At 46.6% G+C, this 12,461-nt stretch overlaps 1 protein-coding gene across 1 annotated transcript; it reads right to left on the bottom strand.

Moving 5' to 3' along the window:
• Positions 1-793: 793 nt before the first annotated feature.
• On the bottom strand, positions 794-2,025 carry LOC147894061 (large ribosomal subunit protein eL14y-like). Its single transcript, XM_087385053.1, has 5 exons — positions 1,887-2,025; positions 1,586-1,687; positions 1,374-1,503; positions 1,169-1,281; positions 794-1,077 (listed from the first exon to the last, which is right to left on the bottom strand). The coding sequence occupies exons 1-5, from the start codon at positions 1,887-1,889 to the stop codon at positions 1,024-1,026; spliced, it is 402 nt and encodes a 133-aa protein (XP_087241179.1). The 5' UTR covers positions 1,890-2,025; the 3' UTR covers positions 794-1,023.
• Between the last annotated feature and the right edge of the window lie 10,436 nt (positions 2,026-12,461).

Consider the following 12,461-nt stretch of genomic DNA (forward strand, 5'->3'; position numbering starts at 1 on the left):
CGACAACTTTCAAGAACTCCTCAAACTTCCGCAAAAGAGTGGCTTAATCACATTTTCCGCCGTCATTTCCCCCAAACAATTCAAAGGACAACTCATACATCACTAGTACAGAAGACTAAAGCCTAAAGTCAAATCCCTAGGTAACAGTTCACTAAAAACAAGCCTCTGGTCTCCTGACTCTCTCCTGTATTCTTATTCAAAAAACGCTAAATATTATATTAGAACCAGATTCAAAACCAAGATTAAAAAACCACAGACAAAACTAGGTGCCTCACTCTTGACAAATGTAGTGGACTTTGGAGACAACCCCTTCATCGAAACGAAGGGTCGTACTATGACACCACGTTCTGTTGAACCAAATGATAGGGCACTGCACAGAGAACCTGTGTAGTATTCAGGGCTACATGGGCAATACAAGACCAGGCATACAAGTATACTTGCAGATCAACCCTTGTAAGCCAAACCCTTCCCAAAAAACATTTAGCTCTCTATAGAACTCACACCGGTCATTCAGTAATACTGCCCTTTACCATCACAAACTTCCACGTTGAACATGTGGCATCAAACTGCATTTAGCTTCCAATAAACGGAAGTTGAAGACCAGTTTAAACACCATGTTAGGAACGGCCACAGTCAGCCATCCTAGAATATCAATATACAAACATTTCAAGCAAGCCCTTGCCACATCCACTATGACTCCTGACTGAAGTCACAAAAAACAGCCACTGACAAAAACACAAAAACGAGGGCCTACGCTTCTAACTCATATACAGTAACAAAACAGCAAACACAATTAGGAACATCCCAATACACAAAATCATTGGCCATGGGCCCCCAAAAATAAGGTTCCAGATAATGCAAGAGATAAAGACATTCACCCTTTACTAATATCTCAGCTTAAGTAAGATCAGGCAAAACTGACGATCAATCCAACGTCTCAAGCATAGCTATAACTCCAGGGACTATCCCTTCCAGTAAACCGGATGCTCGTTGATTTGCCCACAAGGTAATGATAACTTAGGCCTAAGCTTTTTCTTTTCTCAATTTTGCAAGCTCCCTCTTCACGATGGCACTTCTCTGAAAAGACCACAGAACCCACAATGAGAACAGGACTACATCTAAAAACATCGCGCAGTTGAGCTTCGTACGAAATCTGACTATCACTTACCTTTACCCTGGCTACCATAACTTTAAATCTCTCAAAATCGTTCAGAGATGCGCGTTTGTTCTGAACAATCAACTTCCTTCCCCAGGAGCTGCTCTCCCACTTCTTATGAACATCTGCTCGCGAACACCACAAACCGTAAACGACCAACTAAATGAAGCCATTTGCAAGCCAAGGCAAACCATCTTCGAAAAAGATAGTTACCCACCGGCGGATTTGATGGCCTCCGTCAGCTGCTTCTTCTTAGGCATCCTTGGGATCTCGATCTTGATATCAGTCAAGGAAAGCCGCTTAAAATTCATAGCAGCGCGGACCATGTCAGGTGCATCAACCAGCGCCTGCGGGAAAGACCCTTCTGTCACTGGGCAAATCCTAACCTCAATGTTGACAAACCAATGAAGACCATTGGAAGGCACTTACCCTGTTTTGGTCCACGACGTCCACTATGACCACAAGCTTTCCGTAACTAGGTCCATAATTGACCATGGCAACGCGCCCAATCTCAACATATCGCCGGAAAGGCTGCAAGGACAGAGAGTTGTAAACCCGGCTCGCATAACAAGTAATGAATGTGAAGATTGAGATGCAATATCCGACTTTTTAAAGGGTTGAATCGAAGACAAAAGCGCTATTTCGGCTGCCAAGAGGCAACATAAACGAAGGGAGAAGCGGAAACCTAGATTAAAGACATGGAAGAAGCAGCAGAAGAGGAAGAAGATACCATGATGGATGAAGGCAGACCGCTGCGAAGAGGACCTGAGTAGCTCGCTGGACGCCCGAAAAGAACAAAATCCAGAGCCAGACAAAGCTATATGCCTCAGTTTTAGGGCTTTTGCTTTGACTCCACCCCAGAGTTCAATACACCTCCGTTCTCCTAACGCTGGTCAGTTTCAATGTTCATTTGTCACATACTCTTACTTCAAACCTCATACTTCCCATCCGCCTGCCTCCCACCTGAGCAGCCCGTGCTCAAGCCTTGCTGCTTGCCACGTCGATAGGACCATGGGACGGCGCATTGATTTTTATGAATCTTTTCAAACAAAACTCATCCATCAAATCTCCACATGACTTGTCACATGCTACCTTCGTGGGAGACGAACATTGGGCGTTGTATCGTATGGTCTCGAGGCAGTAGGCCCCCCCCATACAAACCTAGTGTATATTTCATTATCCACGTCGGTTGTACACATTCTTTAATGTTTATCACGCTACATTACCAACCTTGCTATCACCTGAGTTTCCTGTCATAATTTATGGCTATCATAAGCCATGAGAATCTGACAATGAGCTAGTAGGCTTGGAGCAACAAACCAATTAAGATGGACAATCAATAGCTTGTCTAGGGTTGTGAAGAGAAGGATTGTTGTGGGCCATTGTAGGCAAGCATTTTGGAACTACAAGCTGATAGCCAAAATGAGAGGTTTATTACATGCATATCCAATTGTTAGCCCTTAAAGCAATGGTATTGGAAATGTTTTTCCAAGTTCATTAAGTTAATCAATAAAGACTACAGTTTGATTGGGGTCGAGAGGTTTCTTTTTTGGGTTGCAATGCACACTATTGGAAAGGTCACCTCCCCATTTGTAAGCCCCCATCTGGGGGAGGGAGACCTAGGGCATGTGCCCAAAAGAAAAGAGAGAGGGAGGGGGCTACCACATGGGCAGCAAGCACCTCATAGCCAAGAGAGAGGAAAAGGGACTGCCACATGGCCAGCACATGAGCTGCCATGTGGGCAGTAAAGTAGCCTGGCAGAGGGCTAACAGAGACGTAACATGTACGGGTTGGAACAGGCCTCTGACAGAGACGCAGAGGGGATGGAATAAAGTTGGCACATGGCGCAGCATGGCGGGCCAAAGGGTGCCTGCAGAGGGCTGCAAAAGGCGGGGGTATTGGGCAGGCAAAGGGCCTGCAAGAGGCTCCTAGAGTGGCAAAAGCAGCATCCCAAAAGGGCCTGGCAAATGCCCTTTTATAGGGCTGGTTGGAGCAGCCAAACCAGTCGGTCTTTTACAGAGACCAAGTCGACCAGTCTGGTCGACCAAATTTGGCCAGGCTGGTCGGTTCTATTACAGACCCTTGGGGGCCTATAAAAGGAGGGCCTCCAGGCCCTCATTCACCATCATCTGAAGCAACCCTCTGACAGCAGACAAGAAGGCAAGCATTGGGCCTATCCACAGGAGGTGAAGGTGACCCTGAAGGAACTGCAGATTGAGCTTGAGTGGCGGCCCACCTAGGCTGGTTTCTAGAAAACAAGGTGGAGAGGATCGTTCTGGACAGAAAGTCTACAGACACTCGAGGTGGAGCACGCGGGCTCGAATCTAGAGATAGCCGACAGATATGAGAAGGACCTTGTGGTGTAAGATCAGAGGACCACACCATTGGTGGGACTCTGGGTCTATCTCTTTTGTATTGTGTCCATAGCTTTGGACGGAAATATATTATTTTGGTGTCTTTTATATCTGGCTGGTTCATTGTCTATTGATAAGTCTACACATCTATCCTATGCACATAAGTTTAAGAAGTTTGTGATTCCACACCCCACACCACATTGTGTGAGCTCCTGGGCTATTCTATCAGTCTTCCACTGTGCGTACCCTCTATTGGGTAATTTCTAACATGGTATTAGAGCCCAAGTAGGAGGCTCACAAGTGCGGGAGCCTGAAGGCAGGGACCTTGTTGAAGGATGACCTTGATTCAGAAGCTCTTGGGAATCAACTTCCATGACTGGAGGACAGTGCTCTTGCAAGAAGGAGGGTGACTCGGGTTCAGTCAGGTGCGTTCAAAGTTCTGGTCTACTAAAGGTTGAGTTTGTTCGACTGTTGTGTGGTTTAGCAGTAGAGATGCCGATCTCTTCAGCCTCTTCAGCCCCTGCTCTCCCTTCCTCCTCCCCCTGATTTCTTTCCTTCACCATCCCTAACTTTGGAGAGTCTGGGAAACTGGATGGGACAAATTACCCGATCTGGAAGGTGAAGATCCGGAGTCATTTAGTGGCTCGAAAGCTGTGGAAATTGAAAACGGTAGTGGAGGTGAAGCCAGAGGATATGGTGGACATAAAATACTCATGGACAGGAGCTCGAAGCTTGGGAAGACAGAGATGCCCATGCCCTGGATTGATCATAGGGACTACGGTAGACTCTGTGCTTCCTCACACCCAGATGGCCGAGATGTCAGTAGAGGCATGGGTCTTTTTGAAGGATCTATACGAGGCAAATAACACATCCCGGATCTTGCTTCTTCAGCATCAGCTCTACAACCTTGATATGGATGAGGGAGATTCGGCACATGACCACTTGACGAAGGTCAAGGTGGTGATGGATCAACTGGCATCAGTTGGGTTAGAAGGTGGACTCGTGCCATTTGGCCTTGATGGTACTGAGGAGGCTACCTCGGAGTTTCAAAAGCTTTGTTACAACTATGACAGCAGGACAAAGGACCAAACCTCTGACTTTTGAGGAGTTGGGCATTACTGCTACAGGAAGAAGCTAAGGAGAAGCTCTACAACAATGACAAAGATGACAAGGCACTGCTAGTGAAGGACTACACTGACAGAGGAAAGGGCAAGCCTAATGGTGGCAAGTCCAAGAAAGACGACTCTGATGGACGAGGACACTTCCAAGAGGAAACAGAAGAAGAAGTGCTTCTATTGTGACACACCGGGACATTTTGCAAAGGACTGTAGAAAGAAGAAGGCGGATCAAAAAAATAGGAAGAAGGAGTTCAACTCAGATTCAGAGGGTGACACAAAAGCCAAAGCAAATGTGGTAATCGAAGAGTGACACAAAAGCCAAAGCAAATGTGGTAATCAAAGAGTTATTCTTGGTGACATCTCCGTGTGCTACTGAGGTCAGATATGCCGACCTAGAAACCACAGTGATGATGTCTGACATTGACATGTGGGTCAACAAGGAGTCAGATGCCTCTGTGAAGGTGAAGGACAGCATGGAATGCTTGGTATCTTCTAGGTGCGTGGCTATTGACACTAACATGAGGGTGGATTCCATGGAGTGCCCTAGGGTCTCATGTTCATATGGATGTTGTACTTCAGAAGCGGACAGTATAGGATTACACAGTCTATTGGTATGTGCCTCAATGAGATGCATGGTTTGCTTTCGGAGCAAGCACACAGGCAGTATGACGATTTGGTATGTACTTGATGTTCTTCATTTAAGCCTTTATAGCATGTTGTGGAGAGACTCTATTCTTCATTTAAGCCTTTATAGCATGCTGTGGAGAGACTCTGCTCTTCATTTGTCTCAAGTAATGTGAGACTGGAAGGAATTGGCCTTCTTCGAAGGCAAAAGGGGAAGTGTGGGTGCTTCTTCAAATCTCGGACACAGATTGTTGAAAGGTGATGTATAAGGTGTACTGAAGCCAGAAGAGTACTTGCTTGAGAACTCCGTGAGAGTTCGTGGTCTCAGTTATCTGGAGATGTTCATTGGTTGCAGACCTTGCCAATGGAAGGATGGGTTGAAACAGACCCTCAGAGCATGGTGTCTGGAAGACTCTAGGTTGTTCACTCATTATGAGGGGGACAACTGGAAGACCGTGGCGGCTGGATTGCTCGAGTTCAAAGGCGGGAACATGACTGAAGGTGGTGCTACCAGAGATGGACCTGTGTACCAAGATGGTGTGCGCAAGCAGAACCAGACCTGGTGGAGTGAGAGCCACTGGATGAAAAGTCAGGAAAAGATTTCAACATCGAAGTTTTCTAGAGGACTACGACCAAGGAGTTACTAGAGCATCATCATCGATGTGTTGGCATTGGGCCGAGATGTGTCAGTTGTGAGTGGGGGTGTTGGAAAGGTCACCTCCCCATCTGTAAGCCCCCATATGAGGACAGCGTGGGGGAGGGAGACTTGGGGCATGTACCCAAAAGAAAAGAGAGAGGGAGGGGGCTGCCACATAGGCAACACCTCATAGCCAAGAGAGAGAAAAAGGGGCTACCACATGCGCAGCACATGAGCTGCCATGTGGGTAGCACAGTAGCCTGGCATAGGGCTGATAGAGGCGTAGCATGTATAGGCTGGAATAGGCCTCTGACAGAGGCACAGAGGGGTCGGAACCACACACTTGGGGGTTGCCCCTTGGGTTGATGAATCACCTTCTACACCTTATAATTTTTTGTATTCGTTGGCAAATACTGGCGACTTGATTGCACATAGTAATAAAAACTAACATGGTAATAAAAAACTAACAAACATAGTAATAATAAAATGAACATGAAAAACTAACTAATAAACTAGCATACCTACATACTAAAAATAAAAGTAGCATTAAAAGCTAACATACAGACTAACAAACTTTTAAAAACCTAGCATATTAACATCATGAAAACTAAGAGTTACTAGTATACTAAAGAAAAAAAGCATAGAAATTAGTCTTCTACACCCTTGCATACAAATGTTTTGATTGACCAAGAGCATCCTACATTCTCCAAGATCATTAGGGCTTCCCTCTAGATGTGTAGGGGCATCAAGTCCTTGCCATTACCCACTTTTGAGCTCTCTTATGTACCAATATTTTGACTACTACTAGGGGAATCAAAGCCTCCACCCTTCAAGCCTCTAGGGTCATCAGAGCCTTCATCCCTCAGCTCCTTGAAGCCTTGGGGCATCAAGTCCTTGTGCCATTAACCCCTTTCTAACTCTCTTATGTAATGATCTTTTGATGAATCTATTGTATCATTGTGTAGTCCAGCAGTGACTCCACATGTCAAGGGGATCTTGGAGGGATGCCGAGGGAACTCTCCCCCTACCACTCCTTGTGGGAACATGGAGTCCAAGAGTGTCATGCCAATGGCTCTGGTATTGTACCAATGTGAAACCTCAAGAGAAGAAAGGGAAGAAAGAGGAGGGGAAGAGGGGTTAGGGAAGGGGGAAGCAAAGAAGAGAGGGGAGGGAAGGCATGAAGCAAGAAGGGAAAAAGTGGGTGAGATGCATTCACAAAGGCAAGAGCAAGGGAAACATAGACAATGCTTCTTGGAAGAGAAGGAGATCTTTTATTTCTCAAACTTGCATGTATACAATTAAAGATCAAAATCAAAATTTATACCTTTTATACATAGCACCTTTTCAAGGGAGGGCCAACCTTATTCCTCCATGCAACTCTCCCTATTTCTCATGTTACAAGAACTTGGACCATGTTCCAAGGCAGAATTCCATTGCTTCCTCTCCTCCCTACTCTATCTTGTAAAACATTCTGGGCATTGTCCCATGGAGTTAGCATGCCCCCCTTGCTGTGAAGTTGATCCATCCTTGTATCAATTGGTGTGGAGTAGCCCAGTGGTCTACATAATTTGAATAAGGGAGTGGTGATCAAAAAGCCATTGTTGCGAGATTAGATAGAAGGAAAAGCGGGGCTCCCAAAAATGTGTCATGCATGTCCTCGAAGGTACAAATATGGTGTGCATGGAGATTATGGACTCGAAGGTACATGCGGATGACTTGCTTGAAGGTGGGGCCTTCATCTAGATCGAAGACTAGCTTGTGTGGATATTCTAGTATTAGCCACCTAAACATCCCTTTGCCCCTAAACGTCCCTCAACAAAATGATCAAGAGGCAAAAAAAGTTGATAGAGGCCACGTCTGTTGTATCTAGGACTTCAACATGCTTATCAATATAGTCCTTCATTTGTGTAGCGAGGACGTAGGCGGTAGCAATAGGAGGGAAATTGAAGCAGGGAAAATTGTAAATGACATTTGGGGCATTCTCCTACATTTATTGGAATAGACTCCACTCCACTGACGAGGCATGGGCATATAGGTAGGATGTATTTGGTGGGAGTGGCATGCATTGCAGTAGTAGGTGGCCCAATTTTCTAGCTTCTTCAAAAAAAGGGATCCACCATGCAGGCTATAAAATGGTGTCTGCATTGGTATAGGGCATTGTGTGGGGATATGGGTCTCTGTAGCCTCCTCGAGCGTCGAGCCCATTGGCGGCTACCACTTCTGAAAGGTACACACTATAAACACCATCAAGCTCAAAACTCCATGATGTCAATAGCCTTTAGATCAAAACTTCGGAGCTTGCCTTTCCACAAGCTTAAGTTGGTCATATCGTCAAATGGCCGGCACTTGTGGAGGACACGATACCACTTTGGATCATCTGCTAGGATCTCCTCAACTTGGCCATCTTTGTCTGTAGGGAAGTGGTCTATCTCTATGGAAGGCTATTGTTGGGGGAGATTGTCCAAAGGCACGAATGCTAGCCATAAGATTATATGGATCGGCTCGAGAGTAAGGTCATCTAGCAAGTACTACGCACTTCTTGGGGGTGTATCCGCTGACCTCATGTTTGTGGTGGTGGAGGGCTAGGAAGTGGATGGTTTTGTAGGGGGGGAGGAGGTGGTGGGATTAGGAAATTGAGGTAAGTCTTCAAGGGAGAGGCGGTGGGGCGGTTAGTATTAGTGGGCTGGTGAGGAAATTGAGATGTGCCAGGGTGTGGGCCGTGGAGTTAGAGATAGTGATGGCCATTAGGGTTGCTCATTCTGTTAGGAGGAGGGTGTAAGCGACATGCTCGGTTTCAAAACGATTGAAACCTTCATTGAGCATGCACTATGTAGCATCTAGGATTTTATTATAAAGTGCCTCATGGACTTCCTTGTATAGAGCACACATATGGCCCACAATATATTCAAGAGGTGGTAGAAAATCCATGCAAAGGTAGCTATTGCTCCAACATCAGATCCATCAACTCCTTGAAGAGCTCCAATTAGCAAAAGGCTGTATCTGAAGCCTACAAGCCATCGAGGAAGTCCTAGATGAAACCACCAAGAAGGCGAGAGAATCGGCAGCCATGCTACAGGAAAGAACTGAAGCTCTAGAATAGGAGTTGTTTAGTGGATACAGCCAAGGCCATAATGCTACAGGAAAGAAATGAAGCTCTAAAAGCGAAACAAGCACAAGAGCAGTACAGGTCGGACCCAAGCAGCTATGCACAAACAGATCGAGGCCTTGCACAATTCCCTTCACGAATAGCTCGACAAGAACTACTTATACCATCAAATTGAATGCCCTTTGCCTCCCTTCCCTGACCCTCTCTCCCCTCAGCCCCCTCCCTACCTTCCCTTCTCTAACTCCCTCAGCCCCCTCCCCGCCTCTCTATCCCTGCCCCTTTCCCTGCCTTCACTGTCGCCTATCCGTGCCCCTACCCTCACCTTTCCTACCTCTACTCCACCCTCCACAGCCCCCTCTCAGCCCCTACCCTGACCTCTACTCTCGCCCTCCTCAGCCCCTCTCTCAGCTCCTACCCCTGCCTACCCTCTCGTCTACCCTCAACCCCTTCTCCTCTCCCCTATCCCCACCCCCTTCAGCCCCTCTTTCGCCTCCTTTCCCCCACCCCTATCCTCACCCCTCCATGCCTCCTTGAACCCCTCTCCTCCCCTCAGCCTCTCCATGCCTACCTCAACTCCCTTCCCTCACCCCTCTCTAGCCTCTCTCCCCTTCTCCTTCATCTCTTAGCCTATCCCCCCCTCCTCCTCTCTTTCTCAATCCTAGTCTCCCTCCCTCTCCTTCCTAGCAGCATTTTAATCAAACAGAGTTCAACTGTGTTCGTGTCGGCCTTTCCACCTCAATTGATAATGGCTCAGCCTTCAACCGCTCCCATCGATCACAAAAACCATAACATTCTCAAAAGGCGAAGCTACAACAACTCTGAAAAGATACAAAGCAGGATAGCTTAACATTTCTCTTTGCTCGCATCCATGGGTTCCACCCTTCCAGATTATAGACTATAGGGAATGGATGCTCGCCTCTTTACCTGGAGACCTTGCAGGGCACCTCATAGATGTTCGTTTGCTTGGTTGAGGTTTCTTTCAGGTTGTTTTTTATTCTGTGGATGTAGCAATAGGTACAATGCTTTAGGCCAATCCTTTGGCACTGAGCTCCAAGAGGATCTTCTTGACACCTTTCTTGTCGCGGGCTTTGACCCTGTGGAGGAGGATGGCTAGACATTTCCACTCTTCCTTAGATTCTCGGACCTCCCTCAGGTGTACCATCAACTCTTATCTTCCATTGGAGCCGCTTTCGGGATGGTCACCGAGATCCGCCACCCCCTTCCTGGGATGCCTTCTTCGACAGTAGAGGCAGTCAAATCGGATGGGGTACCACGTGTTAGGGTTAATGTCTCTGACCCCTAACCTCACGGATAACCACATCATGCTCCAATGTCTAGATGGCCCCTTCTTTAGGCAAAGAGTCAAGATTGCTGGGAGACAAGATTAGTGTTAGGATTTGCAGGACCCTAGGCACTTTGCCAGAGATTGCCCAAGGAAGAAAAAAAAGAAAAGGCCTAAAAGGTCCACAGGTGTAGCGCCTCCTAGCACCACCTCGACTGGACCTACTTCACATTCTACTGCACATCCTACCACTTCTCACATTATTGGACCTTCCACCTCCCACCCAAGACCATCGGCTACAGCCTCTTGTCTTGGACCTTCGTTTACAACACGCAATCTTTCCTCACCTCAAATGTCAGAGGTCTCATTAACCCTAGAAGAAGTCAGGAGTTGGCACACTAGATGAGGGCCAATTCATTATCCCCTCACTTTCTAGCCCTTCAAGAGGTCAAAGTCACTGGTTCAGTTTTGAAAAATAGGCTCAAAATAGTAAAATAGTAGATAGAAGGAGAATCTAGTATTGCAGTAACCATGAACCAACCGTTGCCTCCTCTTGCTACCTCCAACTCTTCTGTCATTGAGAGTGCCAGAGTTGGGACTAGCTGTACCCTCCTTGTTGTGCGGTGTGGCACCCTATGATGGTTAATAGGCCAATTCTTTAGCTGGATAATGTGCTTAATAAGGTGCATGAACATCATCAGATTCAATTGTTTGCTAAGGCTTGTGTCATTGAATGTCCATCTCATTATAGAAAGAATCGACCTAGTTTATATAAAACCGAATGAGCTCAAGGATTTGGAGCTGCAGATTGGTGACGACCACGTTATGGTGGTCTAACATCTCCATCTTTGTGAGGAACCGCAGTATGCATGTTGGCTTCACATATGCTGGGTCCTTGATACCATCAAAGGCGATTCCTCCCTTGTGGCAAAAATTGTCGTCCAATCGACCAATGGGGCTAGCTTTTGTTCCAAGTTTTGGACCTTCACGAATGGCTCTGTCATCATAGGAAATCCGCACACTGCCTTGATGGTATATATGCTAAGCTGGAAATGATGAGTAATGCCTTGGTCATCTGTGAAGAATGTCACCTTGGTCGAATGATCATAATTGTCAATGAATTGCATGACTAGTTTTAAGTAAGGGCATGAGTCCACTGATGGCCTCCAAATATGGCTTAACCTTTGGATTATGGCAAGCCTAATAGCAGATATAGCTGTGATAGAAGATATGGAAGTGAAGGTTGGTCTTGTAGTTAAAGGAGGAGTGAATGGAGAGGCCGTTCAGAGCATCTAGCCATTGAACATGTTGGCAGTGGTGGTGACTAAATGCTCCATATAGAGGGGAGCTAGGGGGATGACCTTTCTTCTCTTGGATGGGCGGAAGGTCAAGGCTTGGCCAAACTCTTCAAGACAGGGATGGACCTCGGTCTCTACTATGAGCTTATCATCTGTGACAAGACCAGGAAGGGGCAGAGAGATTGGGAGAGTAGAGGACGGGGTAGAGAGGGGGGATATCGAGTGAACTACAGTGATGGAGGGAGTGTGGATGGGCTAGAGAGGCTAGGGGTGTCGATGTGAGTGTGGCTAGACTCCATTGGGCCAAAGGAGTGGTAGATGGCAAAAAAGACAGAGAGTCATCAGAACTCTTATTCACACGAGAAGGGCAATCTAAGCCCTTCTGGAGCACTTCCTAACTTTTTAGACATTTTTTGACATTTCTAAGAGTGTGTGAGGCGCAGCTTAGTGAAGGGGGTGCTTATTGGGGGCCCTTAATAGTGTAGAGGACATGAGGTTGACTTACCAACCCCATGGAGCAACTTCTACTTTGTATGATTGGGTGTAGATAGGGGGATCCCTATTCACCTAAGATGCTTGATGAGTGTGGACTCTTGGAGGTGCATATGGTGCTATTTCCACCTAAGGCTTGGTACTCCGTTATGGGGACTTCTATTTTTACCATTGTGGTGGGTCTCCTGTTGTCACTTAGACCCAAGATATGATCAATGAAATCAAATTGTCGGGGACTTAGTGTACCTGGCCTCTTTCCAAGCCGCATACTTGTTGAGTGTGCCTATAAAGAGGGAGAAGAGGTGTGCCTTGGAGTAGTGAACAAAGAGCATTATCGGCTCTCTAGTGCTTAATTACGTGGTTCAGGCACCAACATCTATTGGGAGCAATATGG

The sequence above is a fragment of the Dipteris shenzhenensis genome, chromosome 14 (genome assembly GCF_047967505.1).
Source record: "Dipteris shenzhenensis isolate YYH24624 ecotype China chromosome 14, Dip_SZ_1.0, whole genome shotgun sequence".
Taxonomy (NCBI): domain Eukaryota; kingdom Viridiplantae; phylum Streptophyta; class Polypodiopsida; order Gleicheniales; family Dipteridaceae; genus Dipteris; species Dipteris shenzhenensis.